The sequence below is a fragment of the Staurois parvus genome, unplaced genomic scaffold, assembly GCF_062004578.1.
Source record: "Staurois parvus isolate SC_StPar_1 unplaced genomic scaffold, SC_StPar_1.0 ptg000702l, whole genome shotgun sequence".
Lineage (NCBI taxonomy): Eukaryota > Metazoa > Chordata > Amphibia > Anura > Ranidae > Staurois > Staurois parvus.
This window is the reverse complement of record NW_028318498.1, coordinates 12,395-38,021: the sequence shown is the minus strand read 5'-3', so window position 1 is coordinate 38,021 and position 25,627 is coordinate 12,395. Positions and strand designations below refer to the sequence as shown.

General features: G+C 42.4%; 1 protein-coding gene across 1 annotated transcript in view; it reads right to left on the bottom strand.

Moving 5' to 3' along the window:
* The window catches only part of LOC149446015 (eukaryotic peptide chain release factor GTP-binding subunit ERF3A), a gene marked incomplete at its 3' end in the record, with an annotated part of 318,744 nt that extends 298,554 nt beyond the window's left edge, over positions 1-20,190 (bottom strand). The window contains exon 1 of the mRNA XM_089653149.1: positions 19,969-20,190. Within this exon, the coding sequence (XP_089509275.1) occupies positions 19,969-20,170 (202 nt within the window). The remainder of the gene's footprint in view (positions 1-19,968) is intronic.
* Between the last annotated feature and the right edge of the window lie 5,437 nt (positions 20,191-25,627).

Below are 25,627 nucleotides of genomic sequence, written 5' to 3'. Positions count from 1 at the left end.
AACAGGCTGAAACATCAATATTCCTGTCAAATATAGGCTATGGTAATAAGATACTAGAAAAAATTCTAGCCTTTAGAGCAGGGGTTAGCAACCTGTCAAGTGTAGGCAGGTGATGGGTAGATCATGAACACGTTTCTGCCTTGCTGACCCTCAACAGCTTTCCCCAACAGCTAAAAAGTGGCGCAGGTACAGCCAAATCAAGGCTGCAGAGGCATTCCCCCGCCCCACGACTTTCTCCTTGCATATGTGCGGCTGCAGGTTGAAGAAGGCACTCGGAAAATTTCAGGCTCTTCTCCATCCAAGGCTGTACACTCAACCCACCAGCCTCTCTTTCCACCCAAGGCGCTTGCGGGTGATATCATGTGGGATGGACGAGAGAAGAGAGCCAGTGGGGATCAGCGGCAGAACAGCTTCTTTGCACCATTCTGAAAACAGAAAAATGTTATGTCCTGCTCTCCTCACAGTACTGTGCCCTGCTCACACCCCCTGCACCATGCCCTCCTTTGATTCCATTGAATGGAAAAGTTATGGAAATATATGCATTAAATGCTTAGCCTTTGGCGCACAGTTTAGGAAATGGATCTCAATTTTATATGTACATCTACATGCCAATCTCCTGGTGAATATATTACTGTCCCCGTCCTTATATACAGGAGATTCGGCAGGGGTGTCTGCCATCTACACTTCTATTTGCAACAGAATCCCTAGCCATTAGAATTTGTCCAACAGTTTCATGAGTGACCCTAGGTAACAATAGACAGAGTGGGCTATTATGCAGAAGATCTTATACTTCAAGATACTGGGAACACCCTAAATACTGCCATCCAGACTATTGAAACATATGTTACCCATTTAGATATTAAAATTGCCAAAAAATCTGCTTTAATGTCTTTAAATTCCAATATCCAGATAAACAACCCCACTAACTTCCCTATTAAATTAGCATTTTCCTTTAAAATACCTTGAAATTATTACTACTGAGCATCTATCACAAGCACTGGTGACAAATATAGCCTCCGGTGGAATTTGTTAAACAGTTGACTGTATGGGTTCAAATCACAGAATCACCGGCTGGAAGGATTAATTTAATAAAGATGATGCTACTGCCAAAACATCTACATATTCTTTCCCACAAGCCTGGTATGGTTCCCAAATTTTTCTTCAAGGAGCGGAATTCACAACTCAACTTATATCTGATCCAACACTAGACTTAAATTGAAGTTTACCGCTTTACAGCAGCCCAAGGACAAAGCAGGAATGTCCTTACTAGATATGTAAATATTATTTAGCAGGACAACTTAAACACCTGAGTGCATGGAGTACACCCATAACTAAATACATGCTGGAAGCACTTTGACAGGTGTACTAAAAAGAAGATCAACTACTTCTTTACCTAGGAGGTTCCTTTACTACATTTACCTAAGCTTCATACACCCAATCTGAAATTAGGACTGCAGTCTAGAGCAGGCATGTCCAAAGTCCGGCCCGCGGGCCATTTATGGCCCGGGGTCGGTTTAATACGGCTCTCCAACAGCCCTCCCTGCTCTGTGTAATGTGGCCCTCCCACGGCCCTCCCTTCTATGGCAGACAGTCTTCTGCTTGACAGCAGAGGGCAGTACGCATGCCTGACTGCGGCGCGTTCTCCCTGGTCTGTGTAAATGCGGCTGTCGCATGGCCCTCCCTTCTGTGGCAGACAGTCTTCTGCTTGAGAGCAGTGCGCATGCGTGACTGCGCCACGCTGGGAGCGCCAGAGGGCGGTGACATCAGGGCCGGGCTTCCAGCGTGAAGTGTGTTTCTCTTCCCCTCCCGGCTGCCGAGCAGAGACTTCAGCTCCAGCTACCTTTTTCACCATTCACATTAGTGCAGGTAAGTTTTTTTTAAATTTATTTTCAATACATTGTGAAAACTCAGCTGTCAGTTGATCTTAATGTTATGAAATGAAAAGTATGTCGTTTGCAATTAACTTGGCATAAAATAATTTATTTGCATTTAATTGTAATGGTTCAAAGAATGTTTAGAAAAATGTTCGGCCCTCCACCATGTTCACTTCATCCAATCTGGCCCTCTTTGAAAAAAGTTTGGACACCCCTGGTCTAGAGGTAGGTCAAAAAGCTGTGTTCTTACCAGAGAAGGGAAGGCCTTGAAGGATTAAAAAAAAAAAAAAAAAAAAAACAGAAAAATTGGAAACAGATTTTTTTTCTTTTCAAAGCTTTTGTTTTTTTCTGGAAAAAGTGGAAAAAAGTGTGGAGTTCATTCTTTTATTATGATAAAGAAAATATCTAGGACATGATATTCAAATTAGGTAGTATGAAGACCTTAACGAAAGATTGTTGAGACTGTATGTAAAGTTTTAAATCTTTGCAAGTTCTCTCAGTTGAAGATGAGGAAATTCTGGAATAAAATTCAAGTAACACTGTACTCAATGCAGTTCTCAAACAAGAGAAAAATGCACTGCATGGGAAAGGTTCCTGTGATGGGTGCTTTCATCAGAGAACTGCTGCCTCACCGCTGGTACACAGAAACAAGGTATTATAGCTGGGTATTGCACTTAAGAACTAGATGACACTAGCCTAGGTGCAACTGGAACTCTCTTTACTGTCAACTCACACAGAATTTATACCACACAGAGTCAGGTAAGAGCTTGGACACATTATCCTAAATAATGCAAACTGTAAACAGTAATATCAGTACATCTAATGAACAGCTAACATCTAACAGTGACTTAATCAAACCATAATCTAACAGCTAATAGCTAATAGTGATCTAATTAACAGTAAGATAATCCACAGGCAGGCACCCAGGCCAGCCAGGAGTCAACCCGAGACAGTTCCAGCAACAAGCCCACACCCCTGGATAAACAAATACATTTTTTCAGGTGTTTCCCTTTCATTTGTGTAATCTGTTCACTAGAAAACTCATAAGACAAAACTCATACTATGTTTCAGCAGTCTGAAATAATGGAAATAATTTATTGCATTCTTGACTGAGATTGCTGATAAATATTTCTGTCCAGAGTGGAGATGCTTCTCCAACCCAGTATGCAAGAGCGCCACCATATTTCCTCTGACCATTAACCTGTACAAGATTGATATTACACCTTTCCACCCACTCGAGAAGAAAAGTTTTTTTTGTCTTTATTCAGAGAAGTAATCCAAGCCTCTCTCCTAGCATTCACCATGTTATTATACATCATCACACTCTGATCAGCTCTCTCCATGTGATCAGAGGCTGAACTGAGCTCTTTTCCATGTTCTGACTGGGAGAAGCAGACAAAATCCCCAGTCTCCTCCATGGGTCATAATCAGTGGGTAGAAAGCTAGCCCCTAAACCCCTCCAAAAGCCTATCCCAGTTGGATTTGTCACAGCTCCAGCTGAGTTTGCTTGCAGGCTCCACCTTGTACCTTCTACAGTTGGGAGATTGTTGGGATACAGTAGATAAGTTCCTGTCCCCCTCTTAGGCCTTAATTGGCAGGTAAGAGGATACTTTAGTCTGACAAATTAGTTTATCTTTATAACCTTTGAATGAGTCCTAGGAATGTTCATCATCATACCATAAAGTACCATAAAGTTTACCTATAGCCTGGTCAACAAATTTTTTCTCCTTTTCCTCCAGATATATGTGTTGGCGCAATTTGCAAATATTATGAAAATAAATATTCTTCTCCAAATGCCATAAGGATGACAAAAAACATCCTTGCATGCCAGAGGTGCTCTAAAGACATTAAAAAAATACCTTCTGGAATTAAATGGTGAGGACCATAATGAAAAAGCAAGTAGCTTTTCTGTTTAGCGCTCTCATTCTAGAAATCCTTTCTGCTGCTTATGGATCATCACACATTTTAAAAAAGCAAGTTTAGCTTAGTTACTGAATAAGCTGTACTTTTATTTGTAGCATAATACTTTTGTATACACTGCATTTCATGTTCCCAGTGTAACAAACTGTCTTTCAATTTGTAAAACTACTTCACGCTGATTTTTTTTTCAATTTGTCAGAAAAATTTTTCCAGGAAAAAAAAAACCCCACAGGGAAAAACATTTTTTTCCCCATTTCCGGAAAATTTAGATCTCTAATTCTTACCCCAACATCCCTTCAGAACCGGCTTTATGGGAAAATCCAACGTTTACACAACTTGAATCCCTACCAGATTCAACAATGTGCCAACAAATGGGTAACCCTTTCTGCCATTTTTGAAAATGGTACTTTGTGCACATTTGATTAACCATAAACAATACAAGACCGCCTGAAAATACTTTACAGGTATTTGCCAGACTTGCCCTGCAAAAATTTGAAATCAAGACATTCAGATCTCTATTTCCCTCTAACTAGTATTCTTCGTTCCCAAGGTCCAAAAGAAATTGGTACACTTTATACTCACCCATTTGTTACGGAAGAAACTGGAGATAGGCAACAGATGGCTAACCAAGACTAGGAAGAGGTTTGTTCCTCAAATCAGTCTCACCAGCAAATAAACAACATTCAACTGTATTGTATATTATTTACCAAACCTACCTAACTACATCTTTATGCATTGGATTGTATGCCCATGTCGAACTGTGTAGGATATGCACAACCTTTGCACACTTAATTTGGGCCTGCCCAAAAGGTATCAAGATTTTGGAACAAGGTTACTGAATTACTTAATTCATTAGTATCTATCTCGTGTACCATGCACGCAAGAGGTTTGCTTTATTGGTGCACTGGATAAAAAATTTTTTTGCCAAGATATACCAGAATGAAAGCACTTAAAAGAAATATGGCTTTTTTTTGCCCCATTATACTTACCTAGGTGGATGCAGCATTTGACCCCGCTAGCTCTAAAGTGTGAGAACTCAGCGATCACATGACCGCTGATCTCCGAGTTCTCATCGCCGCTCTGAGCGGAGAGCGGTGACTGTCAGTCAACGTTGTCTGCTCTGTTCCACCCCAGCGCTGACTGGAGTGATGGGCTGTGGAGGGAGCGGCTGGCTCAGGCTCTCAGCAGATCACTGAGAGGCTGAGTCAGGTGCCGTTCCAGATACTGGAGCTAGAATTCGGGACCTTTCCCAAGCCTGGACCGGTTGAATGACATCAGCCGACAGCAGGCTTCGGCCTGAGCAGAGAATGTTGACTGTCAGTCACTTAACTTGTCTGCTCCCAGGATCCTTCCCCAGCAAGGACCAGCTGAGCGATGTCAGCCAACAGTGGACTTTAGTCCACTGTTGGCTGAAAATGGGTCACAGGAGTGCAGTTTTTTTTTACCAGTCTTTGGATCCCCAGAGGTGCCATGCTGCTTGTGGGAAGCTGGCTGTGACTTACTGCAGCTTCACGGCCAGCACCCACTGTTCATGCGCCAAGTCGCTCGATGCTTTCAGAATGGTCCCGCAACCTACTGGGACTGGTGACATGTCCTAGGAAGCTGTAAGCAGGGGGACCAGAGGTCAGAAAAGCATTAGTGAGAGCAGGTACCATTGAGAAATAGGTACCCACTCTCAAAAAAAAAAAAAAAAAAAAAAAAATCATAAGTGGTAGTGAAGGGGACAGGAGGAAGGAAAAGTGAAACTTCCCTTTTTAGGTCAAGTTCCACTTCAAATGGATGCAAGCTTTCGCCCCTACAATATCCCAATGGATAGCCACAATTAATCAGGTAATCCCATACGAAAACAATTTTCTAATTTTATGTGACTTTTGCATTACACCAGACATCCAAAACGCTTTGCTATATATGGCAACCGTTCTATTTGTGATATCTACTATTGTCATACATAAGTATGCATTTATTAATTTTTATTAAAAGATTAACTTATTTTTTAAGGACGAAGGCAGCAAATGTTGTACATGCTGTGTAAAGTGCATTTCTCTCTAAAAAATCTGAGTAAAATGGGTCATTACAGACATTGTTCAGAAGCATACTTTGATTAAAAAGTTGATTGGTGACGGGAAAACAAAGAAGTGCAGAAACTGATAGGCTGCTGAGCTAAAATGATCTCAAATGCTTTAAAATGGCATCAAAATCAGAAAGACGTGGAAAAAATAGGAAAACTACCATTCAAATGGATCGAACAATAGCCAAAATGAAGGGAAAAGTGTGGAAGAAAAAGGTGCACAAGCAGCAGGGATGACCGCAGCCTGGAGAGGATTGTCAGGAAAAGGCCATTCAAAAGTGTTGGGGAATTTCACAAGGAGTGGACTGAGGCTGGAGTCAGTGCATCAAGAGCCACCACACACACACGGATCCTGGACATGGGCTTCAAATGTCGTATTCCTCTTGTCAAGCCGCTCCTGAACAACAAACGTCAGAAGCGTCTTACCTGGGCTAAAGAAAAACAGACCTGGTCTGTTGCACAGTGGTCCAAAGTCCTCTTTTCTGATGAGAGCAACTTTTGCATCTCATTTGGAAAGGACCCAGAGTATGGAGGAAGAATGGAGAGGCACACACTGCAAGATGCTTGAAGTCCAGTGTGAAGTTTCCACAGTCTGTGTTGATTTGGGGAGCCATGTCAGCTGCTGGTGTTGGTCCACTGTGCTTCATTAAGTACACGGTCAATGCAGCCGTCTACCAGGAGATTTTGGAGCACTTTATGCTTCCTTCCGCAGGCGAGCTTTGTGGGGATGCGGACTTCATTTTCCAGCAGGACTTGGCACCTGCCCACACTGCCTAAAGCACCAAAACCTGGTTCAATGACCGTGGGATTACTGTGCTTGATTGGCCAACAAACTCGCCTGACCTGAACCCCATAGAGAATCTATGGGGCATTGCCAAGAGAAAGATGAGACACATGAGACCGAACAATGCAGAAGAGCTGAAGGCCGCTATTGAAGCATCCTGGTCTTCCATAACACCTCAGCAGTGCCACAGGCGACAGCTTCCATGCCACGTCGCATTGAGGCACTAATTGCTGCAAAAGGGGCCCAAACCAAGTACTGAGTACATATGCATGCTTATTTTTTCAGAGGTCCAATATTGTTCTATGTTCAATCCTTGTATTATTGATTGCATGTAATATTCTAATTTTCTGAGATTGTGGATTTGGGGTTTTCATGAGCTGAAAGCCATAACCCTCACAATTATGACAAATCACGGCTTGAACTATCTTGCTTTGCATGTAATGAGTCTATCTCATATTAGTTTCACCTTTTAAGTTGCATTACTGAAGTAAATGAACTTTTGCACGATATTCTAATTTTTCAAGTTTCACCTGTAGACATGCTCTAACTAAAACTGATGGGAACCTTTTTTAATGCATCTTCCATTTACAATATTCAGTTTCTTTGCACTTTTCTAGGGTAAAAATTGTTAGCTCTTGACAAGGCAATTTTGACATACCTGTACCTATAAATATGTACCCTATCCTGTACATTATGGTGTACCATTAGCACTCTGCCTACTCTGACACTCCAGGTGTTAGCAAGCAATAAAGGACAAAAAAAGGGGAGGGACTTGTATCCTGTACTCCAAATGCACCAAATTTAAAAGTATCAAAATCCCTCTTACTTCTGCAATACAGTATAGGACACCAGAATCTAGTCACAGACCACAGGATGTCCCCAAGCAATAACAGAGTTAGACAACAATACAACTAAAAAAGCAACAGGGAACACCACAGGCACAAATAAACCTAAAGTAATATTAAAGGCAGTACAAAAAGAAAACACAAAAAAACCAAACAAACATGTCACTTACCTGCTTTGTGCAGTGGTTTTGCGCAGAGCAGCCCTGATTCTCCCACTCTCGGGTCCCCCGCCAGCGCTCCCAGACCCTCCCTCTAGCTGGGTGCCTCCAAAGCAAGCGGCATCCTATGGGGGCACCCAAGCAGGCTCACACCCGAGCCACTGCTCTGCGAGTCCATTCACACACACAGAGCTGTGGCTCGGCCCCTGCCCCTCTCTCCCCTCATTGGCTCACTGGCTGTGATTGACAGCAGTGGGAGCCAATGACTCCTGCTGCTGTCTCAGCCAATGAGGAGGGAGAGTCAAACCTGTCATGCACATCGCTGGATTGTGATAGGGCTCAAGTATTAGGGGGTGCTGCTGCACACAGGTTTTTTTACCTTCATGCACTGAATGCATGAAGGTAAAACCCCTTGAGCATTTACTACCACTTGAACAGGAGAAGCTCCTCGCTGCTGAAGCAGTCCAGTCTTGGTCGCCAATTAACCAAAGATCTGGGAGATAAACATACAAATTAAGGCAGTGGCTCTTCTCAAAGGAGTAGAAAACACTAGGTGCTGTATAGGCCCCCAGAACCCAACCACAACAAAAGAATAGGATCATGTAGCAAAGGAAAATAACTACCCAGCCAGGTGAAAATGAGTGAAGGAAACCTAAAGGGGACCTATGCTTTAAGGAAGTAAAAAAAATCCTAAGATTTAGATCCTAAGGGGTACATAAAACATAGCCATAGAAGTCATGCCTGACCCTTAAACCCAGCAAAAAATTAAATGTCAAGTCATTCTGCAAGGCATTGGTGAGAGAAAATTAAACCTCCCAATAGACCGGTGTTTCTCAACATTTTTTCAGTCAAGGCACCCTTTAAAATTATGGACAGTCCTGAGGCACCCTATAAAATTATGGACAGTCGTAAGGCACCCCATTCTAAAATGTGAAAAACTATTCTAATAGTTTTATATAATGCAGCAACATCCACACATGTAGGACACCCAACATTAAAGGTGATTTATTCTTCCAAAGCATATACACTTTTGCACACTAGTACCGACTAGCATTCTAGTGTTTCTCTTCTTCCTCAATTTTTCTCCACAGAACTAATGCGACCCCAACACTGAAGGAAAGGGGCAGGGGAGGGTCAAACTAGGATGCTGTGCAAGCAGCGGACATCCTCCTTATCAACTGATATCATTGGTTGTCAGAACACTGATGGCTAGAAGGTCATAATAGTGTACAATGAAAACCTGTGGCTTTGTGTAACTAAAAGGCAGGTTTGTTCCACCCACTGGCTTGTATACAAGTTTTGGGCAATTTGTAGACATTTTGCCAAAGCACCCCTGAGGAAACCACAAGGAAGCCTGGTTGAGAAAGGCTGCAATAGACAATAAGAAGCATCAGAGAAGAAAAGGAGAAAACCAGCTTCCAAGCTATGCTGTCCAAGTGGAAGAAAGAATCCAAAGCAAAAAGTAATGCTGCTGGATGGAGCAGAAATAGGAAGGTTGTACAGAGTGAGAACAAGTAAGGTTTCCTATCAGACTACTAGGTTGAGCAGGCGAAAATAAAGAACTTTCATTAAAAATACTTCTATATACAGCACATAGCCCCATTCAAATCCGTCCCTTAGTTTCCAAGTAGGATGGCTTGACAGGGACCCTACTTTTTTGACCTTTTCACATTTTAAGGTCCAACGTGGAAGGTGACATATCCGTAAGACTTGATCTCTTTGCGTGAACACATCTGCACCTATATTTCCATTTAATCATGTTAGATGGTCCCTACTGAAGATGATTTGTTGAATGGACACCCTTTGATTTTCTATTACTTTCTATTGTTTAACCGTGCAATCGCCAAAAGACAGCTACAGCGCGGTTGTCCAGTTCTGGTAGGGAGTTCATGGACGTCCTCCCAGAACGCGCCCACTGAGAACCCCCAGCAGCGCACACCCGGTGCTGTCGGTGATCGCTCTGCCTCGGCAGGAGGGGGGAGAAGTACATACACACAAACAGTTGATCTAAGGCAGCCCATACATTATTAAAAAAAAAAAATATGCCCACATCTACACTAAATAAATCACTTCCGCTGAGCCCCTTAGTAACAAGGGGACTATTAGAATACACTGATAAGCACTGCTAGCTATAGCAGGCAGCACTGATCATGCAGAAATTTCTAAACAGGTTGGCTGTACAGAAGTCTGTAGGAACAACCAGTCCCTGCTGAACTATCTGAATTTTGATCCATGTATGGCCGACTTAAGCCACAGAGATATCCTTCTAGTGACAAATACATATAAGTGAGAAGTTGATGACCTTAGGGAAGGCAACAACAAAATGTTGTGGGTGTACTCTTTGCAGAACTTCTCCACCCCAAATGTCATTTTATATATGATGCGTACTACACTAGCTGGATCCCACTGTTTCTTTGTAGTGAATTTAAAATTATGCCTACCAACACAAGGGAGACTTACAAAGACAGAGCAGACAGAATCTGGAGCATCTGTGTGTGACAATCATCTAGCTTTCATTTTCAATGCTTAACCACTTTCCCTCAATGCATTTTTTTTTAGTAATGCCCATGTTAAGGGTTAGACTCAAAAAAAATTTAAATTCGGAAACCGTAATGAGTTTCCATGTGAATGGTCTGGCAAGGTTTGAATTTGGGTTGGCGGCGATAAACTGTTGTGCATATAAATTGCTTTGATCCACAATCAATGCATACAGATCTTCCGTGGAAAAACAGCTCCAAAAAATCAAGGGGAGTAGTTAAATTTGCTATTTCCACCTGAATTCCGAGTTGGGGGAAGTGCGGGTGCTGCAGAATTTGTGGGTTGCCAATCTGCAGTATACTAGGGGCTCTAAGGGCCTGTGTGAGAATTCTGGGTGGTTGCTGGACAATACTTGTGCTCGCAACCACACCAGCTTGTACTGCACTTATGGGACTCACCACGTCATACTGCAGTGCTGGCATTATTATTATACAGGATTTATGGCGCCAACAGTTTGCTCAGCGCTTTACAATATAATGGGAGACAATACAGCAACAATATAGTTCAATACAAGAGGGTTAGGAGGGCCTGATCCCGGGAGCTTAAAATCTAAGAGATATGTGAAAGACCAGGAAGTACTAGGCCACTAATAATCGACAGTTCACCAAAGGGTAGCGCGGCACTAGTAATGGCACTCTGCTGCATATAAGAGTAAGGCTTGATTCTGCGAACACTACGGTTTTGTGTGCAATGTATCAAATGACAGTGACCTACTGGCACTGCACTTGCTGGGGGAGAAGGGGGGAGGGTAAGCGTAGGGGCTAAACACAGGTGCCAGGGTTGATCCCGCTAACGCTGCGTTTTTGGGGACGCTATACTAATGTGAACGCTGGCAAAAGATATTGATCAGTTCAGACACTATACTAGCAATGGAGGTTTATTATATGTGAGCGTCTCCCTGGCAATCAAGGGGTTAAGGGTGATTACAGGTGTACTGACGGGTGATCTGACGCTAGCTGGGAGAGGTATAAAAACCATGGGAGCGCAAATCACGTGTGTGTGTATGTATATATATATATATATATATATATATATATATATATATATATATATATATATATATATATATATATATATATATATATATATGGGATATTGCGCACCTGTGCCGCAATGTAGCAATATTTCTGCTATAGAGCGGTCAGGAAACGGTTACAGAAGTGGTTTGTCTTATGGTGCATTGTCATTTTGACAATTGCGCAGTCATGCAACGCTGCACCAAAATGAAATTTACATCTTTTTTTCCCCATGAATTGGGCTTTCTTTTGGTGGTATTTGATCGCCTGTGCGTTTTTTATTTTTTGCTTTATAAAAAAAAAACCCAACAATTTTGAAAAAAAAAAAAAAAAAACAATATTTTGGACTTTTTGCTATTAAACATGTCCAGTAAAAAAATTTAAAAAACAAATTTCATCATAAATTTAGGCCAAAATGTATTCAGCGACATGTCTTCGCTATAAAAAAATCCCAATACTTGTAAATTAATTGGTTTACGTGAAAGTTATAGCATTTACAAATGGCGGTATAGAAACTGGATTTTTTTTTTGTATACTAATAATAGCGGCAATCAGCGACCTATGGCGGCGATCAGCGACCTATGGCGGCGATCAGCGACCTATGGCGGGACTGCGGCGGACATTTGTGACACGGGGGGGGGGACTGATCCTACCTACAGGGGCCGCTTTGCCACAGTATATATACTGTGGGCGGCACCCTAGTGGTTAACGTGGTTCTAAAGCCTGACCATTTTTTACCCTAATACATTCCTTGCATTAAAGTAAAAATGTTTAGGCATCAGTGTCCCCCCCCCCCCCTCACCCCTCTTCCCCCTTACTTACCTGAGCCCTCATTCAATCCAGGGATGTGCACATCTGCTGCTCTTCTCTCCCCTCACTTACAGGTCTCACTGGCTTTGCTGGGGTGCAAGGAGCCATTGGCTCCCACTGCTGTCAACCAAAGCTAGGGATGAGGGGTTGGGGCAAAGTCCCTCTGTCTGTGTCAATGACCGCAATAGCAGGGCTCGAAAGAGAGCATGCAAAGGTGCCCCCATGGGAATCGGCTTCATATGAGGGCACTGGACAGAGGAGGAGCCAGGAGCGCTGGCAGTGGACCCGAGAAGAGGAAATCCAGGGACGCTCTGTGCAATTCCACTGCACAGAGCAGGTAAATATAGACATGTTTGTCATTTAAGAAAAAAAAAAAAAATTACCTTTGCAACCACTTGAACAATTAGAAGCTAGAAACTAATTTGCACAGCTACTGCAGAATCTGTCTCTTCCAGTTTTAGTAAATTCCAGCCTATTTATAATGGTTGTTTGATGTGCAGATCAAAAACGGTTTCTGCAAATGATTCAGACAACCCTATGGTGGTACTCGAGAATCTTCCACAAAGTTAATTCTGATAGGTCTTTACTCTGGAGGGATAGGTCACCTAGAATCAGATTGGAGCAGTTACAGAGACCCAAAGACAATGGAGGCAACGCATTGCCTAATCCATGGCTTTATAACCTGGCAGCCCAGCTGCAGCACCTCCGCACTGGCCTTCAGACAAATGTATCATACTCTTCCTCTTGTAGGGATTCCACTCCTGCCATATTCCTATCTTTTACTAAAGCTTGGGATTTTCTAGGTGGGCTGGAATCCCTCAGCCTCCGCAAACCCAATAAGCCCTATCCTACGTATGTGTTAAAGCATAAAGTCTGGAACAAAGTTAAACAACTAGAAGAGTTTCACCAGCCACGCTCATATTTGGCATAATGAAACCATCCCCGAGCTGGCCAAACTTGCCCTCTTGTCCTGCTCTCTTTTTCAGAAGTTGCAGGCTAGGGTCCACCTCCCGAACTTCTTACATACAACTTATTTATGCCTTGGCAGCAGAGGACTCCTCGTGAAACTGGCAATTGTCCCCTACTCCTATTTTCCACCTCATTCAAAATTCACCTTCTACAAGAGGCCCCATCTCCCAGTGATACAGGATGCTCCTTTAGCCTACCTGGAGGATTACCAGTGCCCTGATAATCAGTGCAGATGACCTTTGTGACATTTGCCCGTTATCGGCAGTACTTTCCTCATGCTGCAATAACCGACAACTACATTTACTCGGGTGATCTGCTGTGTCCGTAGGACCACGGACAGCGCCAGGTACGCACCGCTGGGGGCGTGGGGGGAGGGGGACACGTTCTGGGAGGACGTCATATGACTCACTCCCAGAACTGGACAAGCGCGCTTTAGCCGTCTTTCGGCTATAGCAGGGTTGTGAAGTGGTTAAAAAAAAAAACACATTAATAAGCCCTGTGTTTTACAAGTTAAGAAAATATTAAATTTCCATGAAGAAATTATTGCTGAATCAATAAGCAAAGTGGATATGTTATAAGCAAAGAAAAAAAAATCATGTTTACATTTACAATACCGACCTTAACTGCTTTGCTAGTGTTTACAGAGCCTAAGGTGATACTAAAGCTAAAAACAATTTTTAATGTTAGTGCATTCCTTGCATTAAGGAAAAATAGGTTCCCCTCTCTTCCTCTGCAAACAGCACCCAAGCAGTAGCAGGAGCCATTGGCTCCTGCTGCTGTCAATCAAATGCAGTGAGGAGGAAGTGGGGGTCGTGGCCAAGTACTGCTGTGTAAGTCTATTGAGCGTGGACCCATGGATACATCGCTTGGGAGCGAGCCCATTCTGCGTCTCAGGGATCGGTGTCCCTGCTGCGATGCGCAGGACACTGATGCATCCTAACCAACGAACAGCGGGACCTGGGCGATTGCAGAGGATGTGCACCTGGCACCAATGATAGCGCAGGTGCGGGCTATTTAAACAGGACTAGAGGTATGTCAAATTGCAGTTTGGTCTTTTGTGCTCTGTTCCTGATTCCTGATCCTATGTTACTCCGTTGCCGACCTCTGCATTGTACCTGACCCTGCTGATTGTATCCTGCTTAACCCTTGGCTTGCCTGACCATCCTTCTGCCTGACCCTCTGTACCGCACTGTCCGCTAGTTACTGAACCCGGCTTGTGACCCCGACCATTCTCTGCCTTCTCCTCCGGTACCTCACTGCCCGCACGTTGCTGACCTGGCCTGCACGACTACGCTTCCAGCCACCCAGATGATCCATCCATCCCGCAGGGATCGTTTCTGGTTACCAGCCTCTTCACATCAAACTCCTTACCCCGCACTCCTCTGACGGTGCTCTCCACCATTGTCGGACGTACTCGGGGGTCGCGACCTGGTCTCAGTCTGCTCGAAGTCCATCCCCACCATCAGGGGGCCTGGTGAATAAGCAGATTGGGACTTAGACCCCGCGCCCTGAGGAACTCCGTACTGTGGACCGATAGAGACGCCGCCAGGCGGATTGTGACAGCTTGTCTATATAGCAAACGGCTTGCTATGGGGGCACACGAAGAAGAGGCGTAGCCAAGATCACCAGTGGGTGGAACCTGAGAAGAGGTGGATTGGGGCCGCTCTGTAATACCACTACAGAGAGAAGGTGAGAAAAACGTTTGTTATGTTAATAAAAAAAGAAAATAATAATATTGACTTTAGTAACAGATTAACCACTCGACCTCTGGAAGATTTACCCCCCCCTCCCTATATGACCAGGCCATTTCTTGCGATAAGGCGCTGCATTATTTTAACTGACAATTGCGCAGTCATGCAATGCTGTACATAAATTAAATTTATGTCATTCTTTCCCCACAAATAGAGCGGTCTCCTAGTTTAGTTTAAAAATATACAGTTAGGTTCATATATATCTGGACACAGTCACAAATTTAGTTTTCTCAGGTATTTACCAAAACATATTCAAGCTATAGTTATATAATGGATATGGGCTGAAAGTGCACACTCAGGTTTAAATTTGAGGGTATGTACATCCAAATTGGAGGTAGGGTTTAGGAATTACAGCTCCCTTTTTCAAGGTACCAAAAGTAATTGGACAAATAAATACAATCATAAATAAAATGTTCATTTTTAATATTTTATTGGAGAATCTTTTACTGTCTGAAGTCTGGAACCCGTGGACATTACCAAAGACTGGGTTTCCTCCTTTCCGTTGCTTTGCCAGGCTCTAACTGCAGCTGTCTTCAATTGTTCTTTGTTTGTGGGTCTTTCTGCCTTTAGTTTTGCCTTCAGCAAGTGAAATGCATTGCTCAATGGGTGGAGAGATCAGGTGATCGACTCAGCCATTGCAGAATATTCCACTTCTTTTCCTTCAAAAGCTCCTGGGTTGCTTTTGCAGTGTGTTTTGGATCATTGTCCATCTGTACTGTGCAGTGCCGTCCAATTGACTGCTGCTTTTGGCTGAATCTCGCTGACAGTATCTCTCTAAACACTACATAAGTCATCTGGCTGCTTCTGTCACATCATCAATAAACACCAATGACCCAGTGCCACTGGAAACCATGCATGCCCATGCCATCACACTGCCACCACCTTGTTTTACAGATGATGTTGTGTGCTTCGGATCATAAGCTGTTCCAAGCCTTCTCCACACTTTTTTCTTCCCGTCATTCTCCTACAGATTAATCTTAGTTCATCCATCCAAAGAATGCTTTTCCAGAACTGGTCTGGCTTTTTTTAGATTTCTGTTGGCAAAGTCTCATCTGGCTTTTCTATTCTTCAGGGTTATGAATGGTTCGCACCTTGTGGTGAACCCTCTATTTGCTCTCGTGAAGTCTTTTCTTGATTAAAGACTTTGACAATGATACGCTTATCTCCTGGAGAGTGTCCTTCACTTGTCTGGATGTTGTGAATGGGTTTTTCTTTACAATAGAGAGGATCCTGAGATCATCCACTACTGTTGTCTTCCGTGGACATCCATGCCTTTTTATGTTGCTGAGCTCACCAGTGCGTTGTTCTTCCCTCAGAATGTTGATTTGGCCACTCCTAATGTTGCTTCTCTCTCTCTGATGGATTTGTTTTTTTTTCAAAGCCTTACAATGGCATGTTTCACTTGCATGGACAGCTCCTTTGAACACATGATGTAGGTTCACAGCAATAGATTGCAAATACCACACTTAGAATCAACTCTAGACCCTGCTTCATTGATGAAGAAATAAAAGGAGTAGCCCACACCTGGCCATGAAACAGCATTTGATTCAATTGTCCAAGGGGGAGGGCTCTTTAAGGAGCTGTAATTCCTAAACCTTTCCTCCAATTTGGATGTACATACCCTCAAATTAAACCTGAGAATGTATATACAGTTAGGTCCATATATATTTGGAGGACACAGGCACTTTATCTCTCTATCTCAATCTATCTTTAATCTATCTCATTCTAAAATGGGGTGCCCCAAGACAGTCCATAATTTTAAAAGGGCATCCCATTCTAAAATGTGAAAAATGATTCTGATAATTTTATACAACACAGCAAAAACCACACATGTAGGACACCCAACATTAGAGGTGATTTATTCTTCCAAAGCAAATACACTTTTGCACAGTGGTACTTAGTAGTATTCCAGTGTTTCTCTTCTCCTTCAGTTTTTCTCCATAACTGAGCTAATGTGACCCCAGCACTGATGGAGAGGGGCAGGGGAGGGTCAAATCAGGATGCAGGTCACCGCCGGCTAGAAGGTCGTAATGATGCACAACGAAAACCTTTGTATAACTAAAAGACAAGCTTGTTAAACCCACTGGCTTGTATACAAGTTTTGGGCAATTTTTAGACATTTTGTCATGGCACGCCTGAAGAAACCTCAAGGCAACCTTGTTGAGAAAGACCGAGATAGATAGCGGAACTTTATTTTCCAGCGGTGATCAGACACTTATAGCAGGACTGCAACAGTTTGACACTGACACTTTGTGGGAACCAATCACACCAATACAGTGATCACAGCTAAAAATATACATGGTCACTGTATTAACCTCCCTGGAAGTATTCCCAAGTGTAGCTCGGGGTAAAGTTTCAGCACCACAAGCGGTAACCCCGAGCTACACTCGGGAATACTCTGCAGCGTTGCTCTGGGATCTCTTCTTCACTTACCTTGTGCTTCGCTCCTGCAATGTCCCTCCTGCAGTGTTCCCGGCAATGTCCTCTGACCAATGCCGGCATCCGTCTTCTGGGTTCAGTTCCCTGCGACGTCAGGACGTATGGGAACGGAACAGCGGGAAATTTAAAAATGTGAACGTGACATTCACTAAATACACTAAAACCACATAGTAAAACATTACTGTATCAAACCATTTCACATACATTTTGGCCCTAGTGCTTTGTCCTATGCCCTGCCTACATTTTTAATGTTCTTGCTGCCTGGAAACTGAGAAATGTCCATTGCGTCCCTTTAGGTCAAAAGCGGTTTTAGACCAGCTAGAAAACAGCGATAATAAATTAGAACTACTTGCAGAATTGAGTGATGATTCGTGGGGAAATTCGTCATCAGACACTGAAAACGATTTTGCGACTTTGCTCAGTGATGTGCGAACTTATATTTCAAATATATTTCAAATTTCAGTGTTTTTGGTTTGATTATATTATTGAATTAAATTATTATATTATTTTTTATGATTATTTATTAACCGCTTGCCGCCCTGCCACTGTATATATACGTGTGCAGGCGCGGCAGTGGAGCGCAAAACCACGTTTTAAAACGTGCTCCGCACTCGACACTTTCGCGGGTAGGGGGCGCGCGCGCGCTCCCGCCGACCCGCGGGTGACACGATTCGATCCAGGAGGGATCAATCATTAGATTTCAGCCAGTGATTTCTGTCTGAAATCAGATGATCGGTCCCTGTCCTATCCTGTCCTGTGTTGACATTTACACAGGGCAGGATATGATGTCATTCTTCTCTGCCTGGACACATTCCGTTCCAGACAGAGAAGAAGAAACAGTAAAAGTGAGTAAAACAGCACACTGACAGAACACACTAGAGGACACATTTAACCCCCTGATCGCCCCCCCCCCTCCCCCCCCCCAGTTAACCCCTTCACTGCCCTGTCACCGGTGTCACTGATCAGTGAAGCGATTTTTACTGATCACTGTATCAGTGTCGCTGGCGACTTCCGATAGTGTTAGCGCCCCACCCAGATAGCGCCAGATTGCCCGCCAGTAATCCCGTCTAACCCCTTGATCGCCCCCCCCCCCCCCCCCCAGTTAACCCCTTCACTGCCCTGTCACCAGCGTCACTGATCAGTGAACCAATTTTTACTGACCACTATATCAGTGTCGCTGGCGACTTCTGATAGTGTTAGCGCCCCTCCCAAATAGCGCTAGATTGCCCACTAATACACCAATAATCCCGTCTAACCCCTTAATCTCCCCCCTTCCCCCCCCCAATTAACCCCTTCACTGCCCTGTCACCAGTGTCACTGATCAGTGAACCGATTTTTACTGATCACTGTATCAGTGTCGCTGGCGACTTCCGATAGTGTTAGCGCCCCTCCCAGATAGCACCAGTTTGCCCGCTAGTGCACCAGAAATCCCATTTAACCCCTTGATCTCCCCCCTCCCCCCCGTTAACCCCTTCACTGCCCTGTCACCAGTGTCATTGATTACAGTGAACAGATTTTTACTGATCACTGTATTAGTGTCACTGGTGACTTCCGATAGTGTTAGTGCTGATAGTGATAGTTAGTCAGATAGCGCCAGTTTGCCCGCTAATGCACGGGATTTTTTTTACCAAAAACATGTAGCAGAATACATTTTGGCTTAAATTTATGACTAACTTTGAGTTTACGATATTTTTTATAGCTGAAAGTAGAAAATATTGTTTTTTTAAAACATTTTTGTGTTTTTTTTGTTTATAGCGCAAAAAATAAAAAGCGCACAGGTGATAAAATACCACCAAAAGAAAGCTCTATTTGTGTGAAAAAAAGGACGTAAATTTCGTTTGGGTACAGCATTGCATGACCGCGCAATTATCAGGTTAATTAGTGCAGCGACAAACAGCAAAAAAAGGCCTGGTCATTAAGGGGGGTAAATACTCAGGAGCTCAAGTGGTTAAATTATAATTTATGATTTCATGTTTCAAATTTTAACATACCCGGGATGTTTACTAGACTCTTGTTCGGACAGATTTCAGTGAGTTATTCCTAAAAATTACAGGCCTACAATAAAAAAAAAACACATTTCCATGCAAAAAAATGTACCGCTTTGAGCACAGAAATACTGACATAATCAGACCGCTAGGGAGGTTAATGGCTGGGAAGGAGGTTAAACATCTAGGGTGATCAAAGGGTTAAAAAGTGTATGTGTTGACTATGTGCTGTTTTTACTAGGCAATTTTCTAAATTTTAATTGCTAAATATAATCTAGTAGATGGTCGTTGACAGAACACAGTTCTGCCTTGTTTACATAGGCAGAGCAGTGTTATTTCAGTCTCCTCAGCAATCAACAGGTGCCGGTGCTCATCCATTAGCCAGCATCATCCTATGCATGAAGGTAGAAAAAAAACCCTCAGTGTGCAGCTACCCCCTCAGCACCCCAAATCTTAACCCTGCTATTTGCACAAGAGCAGCGGCTCTCCCGAGTATCTCCCTCATTGACTGAGATGCAGCAACGGGAGCCATTGTCAGTCACTGCCAGTGAAGGAGTGGGGGGCATTATTTAAAAAAATTTAAATATTTCTAAAAGGTTGATTTTTTTTTTTTTATCTCAAACTTAGATTGAGTCAGGTAAATGACTGCTCCAACTGCCTTAAGTGATCTGACGTCAGTCTAAATAGGTTTTCAATTCGAGGAAAACTGCTTCTGCTGTGCTCTTATTTGCAAACCTAGCAATATTTTGTGATACTTGTGTCACAGGTACACAGTGCATTAACTGTAAAAAAAGATAAAAAGGTGACATACCAACATGCCCAATAAAGACCACATTAACATGTTCTTTTTTGGGGGCATCTGGTGGGGCAACAGATTTAGGTTTTGTGATCTCCTCTTCCTCTTCCATTTCCTGAGCCCCCTCTTCAGCAGACCCTCCATCACCCGAGAAACCGCCTCCTGGTTCCGCTTCATTTGGTTCATCTTTGTGATCCCAACATTCTTCAGGAGACATTTCAGTTTCTCCATTTTCTATTGTAAAAATGCAGGTTGCAACATATCAGACAAACAAAACCAAGTATACAGTAACAAAAATGTCAAATGCTACTAATAACATTTTGTTATACAAAATAATTTTGCAAGAGGTTTTAGAGTACAGTAATACCTCTGTTTAAGAACACCTTGGTTAAAGTGATTTTCAGTTTACAAATGAAAATCCACTGAAAATAATGCCTCGGTTTACAAATTTTGTATGAATTTTTTCGCAATATGAAGTGTATGTCAGTGCTGATTTTTAAATGCAATTGCTGGCTCACTTTTTTTTTTTCTTCACTATAGCTCACAGAATTAGCTGTAACTTTCCCCAAAGTTAATGGAAATGTTTCTTTTAAGAAACTAAAAAGAATCATTGTTTGCCCCCCCCTTTCCTGACCTGCCAGGCTGCATGCTCTGAAAAGGGTCTGGTATGGATTTTGGGGAGGACCCCCACGCCATTTTGTTTTAAATTTTGTCGTGGGAGTTCCTCTCAAAATCCATACCAGACACAAAGGGCTTGGTATGGATGGGAAGGGGGACCCCAAGCAGTTTTTTTAATTATTTTTTTAATTGCTGGCAATTATTTTACATTCAGCTGTCAGTGGGGAACCCCGCTGACAGCTGAAATATTAACACATGGTTGTCACTACTAAAATGCCGCATGACTTGAAAAAATAACTCATGCGGTATTTATTAGTGTTCTCCAGAACAGATTCATTGGTTTTCAATGCATTCCTATGGGAATTGGCGTTTCGGTTTAAGAATTTTTCGTTATAAGAAAAGTCCTGCAGAACGAATTAAATTCTTAAACCGAGGTATTACTGTAATATCTTTTTTTTTTCCTCCAGTTAGGGGAGTTTGGAACAATAGATTGTGGTGCACAATAACTAAAAAAAATTATATATATATATATATATATATATATATATATATATATATATATATATATATATAACCCACACACAAAAACAAAGACCACATATTTAAAGCCTAACACCAGTCTTTTTTGTTTTGTTTTTTTCACCTTAGCTTGGGCTACCTTGACCCAAACAATTTCCATTACTAAGAAAAGCATGTGCTGTCAGCGATATACAGTATACTGTAGGAAGCATCAGTATCATACAGTATACAGCACTGTGTAATGGCAGTGGTACAGACAGTTCTAATCTATGGAACAAAATTGAGTCAAGCTTTGTACTGCTCAGCTATACACAGGAAGCTTTTATTTTATGAATGGTTATAAGGCTTTCTTTGATTGGCAGAGGTGAAAAAGCAGGCAGATGTCAATCTGATCCTCAACCAGAGAAAGCTTTGTATTATTACAAATATAAGGCTGTAAATGGCTGACCAGTAATTCTGATGCTTGAACAGGACAGAAGTCCCCATACCGCTGCCAGAACACAGCACTGAATGTTGTGCTGTAGGTGAACTCCTTAGGTAATGCTACAGACAGTTTAAACAGCATTGAAAGCAGGCACATTGCTTAGTAAAGGAAATAGTTTGTTTGGGCCTGTCAGGCTTGTGAAAAAAAAAAAAAAAAAATCTAGAGTTAGGCTTTAACTTGAACATACCTCTAAAATACAAGGGTCGATTCAATAATGTTTAAAGCCCAAAAGCAGTCAAAAAAAATCAGCACAAGTGGCATAACTTACAGTCAGCATGTTATGTTGTTTGTGCCGATACCTCTCCTGTTAGCGGAAATCCTACTTCACCAATGCCTCCCCCCACACACAGCAAAGCGATTTTTTTGTTTGTTTGGCCCACCCTTCATTCATATGGTAGTAGCTTTGTTAAGGCAAAAAATTAGCAGATCCACTACAGGGACAAACTATGTTATACAAATTCTGTTGAGTGGGCAAAAAGACAACATTTAGGAGTTTAACAAAAGCCAATCGGGGTGCTTCCAGTCATACTGAAACAAATCAAACAGTGTTGAGGAATGATCTTGGAAGCCTTAGGAAGCCTAAAAAGATCCTTGAACAGAGACTGGGCTGGTAGTAGCAATAGACTAACCATTCTGCTTCAGAACAGCGTGCACTGTGTCAATTAGAGCCAACACAGTCATCTTGGGGATAATGGTTGTTGTTTGCAAATCCTCAGGGGCAAGCTCTTCGCTCAGACAGAATGGATTCAAAGAGGGGTCAGTGGTAGACTATGTAAGAAGGATAGGTTAAACTAATACTGCAGGGGAAAGTGCAGAAGCACGTGTGCAACCTCTACACTCAGGGTCAGACCAGTTTTGCACTTTACCGTCACTGTCTACCTGTTCTCCCCTAAACTTCCATACAGCGCAATCACAGAAGGAACACCTGACCTGACGTAGGATAAACAGTCAGGACCAGATATTAGTTTATCTAGTTGCCAATATTGACCCAATAGAGGCAGAGGAGCCCTTTGGTTACTAAAAACATGCACATTGTGTGTTCTCATGCACCTGTAGTTAGTTGGGAGCATGCATGTAGGGGTGGCCAGATTAAGAGATGTTTAGAATTTTTTTTTTATTATTTATTATACTTACCGAGGTGGATGCTGCATCTGTTCCCCGCTGGTTCTAAGGGTGAGAAATGGTTCCCCGCTGGTTCTCTCACTCCGCTCTGAGCAGAGCACCAGGACTGTTAGCCTCTGACTCACTGCTCTGCCAAAGCCAGCACTTACTGGAGTGCTGGGGTGGGAGCGGCGAACCCAGGCTCTCAGCGCATCCCTGAGAGGCTTAGCCAAGTGCCGGCCCAGGGATCTGGGTGGATCCCAACTTTAAAGTCAATATCTTTGCCCACCCTGGAACGTCTGAGTGACGTTAGGCTGTACTTCTGTGGATCACAGGAGTGCAGTTCATTCTGCACTCCTGTCACTTGTTTTCACTCGTTTTCAGCCGACAGCTAAATTCCGCTGACGCCTGAAAATCGGTGACACGGGTGCAGTACGAAATGGATTCCTGTGATCCACAAAGTACAAGCAAACAAACTTTGGCTGCACTTCTCTTTTAAGTTGAACTCCTACAGGAAAGATGGTCCTGAGAAGGGAATCATGCAGCAACAAGATATTTAGTTCAAGTAAAGCATATCCTCATATACTGTGTACCTGTCTTAATCCAAAGCATCTAGTTTGGATCCTGGCTGTTCTATATTTCCCCACAGTCTGCATCTGACACCACCCACCTTCACACCCTACCCAGTAACAGAGGTGGAGATTGAAAGCCTCACTTAAATGACAATATGCAACCTCCATTAACTGCTTTTGCGTCGCCCTATAGCAGAAGTACTGCTACAGGGTGGCACGGGAGTGCAAAATCACATACATATGTAATTTTGTATATCTAGGGAGGGGGCATGCGCGCCCTACCCACGCCATTTGCGGCCTTATGTAAAAAGTTTAATACTATCGGTGTACCGAAATAAAAATTCTGGTGCTGAAACCGAAAATTCAAAATGCACTTGACCGAAAACCAAAATGCGCAGTCTTTAAAAACGAATATATATTTTTTGGAAAAAAATACACCGATTAGAAAAAAAAATATACTCCAATGGTTTTGTAAAATATGTAAGAGAATGTTAGGGCGAGTAAATAGATACCAAACATGTCACGTTTTAAAATTGCGCACGCTCGTGGAATAGCATGAAACTGCGGTACTTAAAAATCTCCATCGGTGATGCTTTAAACATTTCTGCAGGTTAGCAGTGTAAAGTTAGAGAGAAGGTCTAGTGCAAGAATTATTGCTCTTGCTCAGATGTTTGTGGGGATACCTCACATGTGTAGTTTGAACACCATTTACATATGTGGGCATGGCCTACGTATGCGTTCACCACTATGTGCGAGCACGGGGGGACGGGAGCATTTTAATTTTTTTTTTTTTTAATTATATAATGTGGGGTTGTTTGTTTTTTTTTTGCACTGTTCCTTTAAAAAATTTAATTACTTATTCTTATCACAAGAAATGCATGCGTCCCTTGTGATAGAGATAATTAGTGACAGGTCCTCTTTCTGGAGAGGTATGGGATATGGGACCCCATATCTCTCCTCTGCTATGTAAAGCATTAGATTAAAAAAAAAAAAAAGCATTGATCTAGTGCTTTAAAAAAAATGGCCAGAACCGGAAGTGAAATCACTCCTGTCCAGGGCATAGAGATGTGTGGCAGCCATCTTTCCTTCACACATTTCTATACCTAGCGCCAGGATCAATGGTTTCTCAGGTAAGACTGAACTATCGAGTGGTGGCTGGCGGGTGTGCAGCAGCAGACGGGTGGCAGCTTTGAGGAGCGGGGTTTTTTCGGCACCTGTATCAGTGCTTTTTTTTTTTTTTTTTTTCATTTCGGCCAAAAGATATATCGGTATTAAAAAAATTGGTCTGTTTTATGTACAAAGGGACAAACGTGGCAATGGCCACGTGGGTACATACCTACAACTTTATTAATTTTTGTTAACCAGTTATCTCTGGGGACCTTCTTAAATTTCAACTGAACCAATAAATCATTCAGATTAGAGGTTCTTTTAGCTACCATCAGTGGTTTTTCACCTACAATTTGCACTATTCCTGGATTCAGGGTTAGTAAATGCCAATGTGAATTTAAGATCTTTTTAACCTCATTCCACTGTTGTCCAAAGGTCCCCAGAGATAACTGGTTAACAGATATTAATAAAGTGGTAGGTATGTACCTGTGTGGCCATTGTCAAGTTTGTCCCTTTGTACATAAAAACGGACCAATTTTTTAATCCAATAAATCTCAAGTTTTTGAAATAAGAAATTTTATTAAATGCTCTAGTAGCAAAATGATCTATATGATAGAATGTCCATGTAAAAAGATTTACATAGGAACAACTAAAAGCTTGGAGAACAAGAATTGGTGAACATCTAAGAGATAGCAAGAATGAGAATAAAAATAAAGGGAGAACGGAAGGTTTGAAAATAAAAGGAATCTTTTTGTTGAATATCTCCTCTAGGCGGAGTAATTTTGACAAAGTACTCCTTCAAAAAGAAAAAAAAACGGATTTATACTCTGGGTACACTACTGCCACAAGGATTAAATACAGAATTTAATTTCAAAGTATTTTTGAATTAAGAAAGAAAACAGAATTTGACTTAATATGTCCACAAGGCTATCATACGAATATGACTGTAGTACAGTTGCAAGAAAAAGTATGTGAACCCCTTGCGATTACGTGGCGTTTTGCATGAATTGGGCATAAAATGTGCTCTGAACGTCATCTAAGTCACAACAATAGAAGAACACAGTCTGCTGAACATAATACTACACAAACATTAGATGTTGCCATGGTTTTATTGCACATAACATGTAAACGTTAACAGTGCAGGGAGGAAAACGTACGTGAGGCCCTAGCTTAATTACTTCTCCCAGAGCCAGGAGTGAGCCAACCTTGACTCCAATCAGTGTGATGATATTGGATGTGTTGCTGACAGCTGTCCTGCCCTTAAACACACACC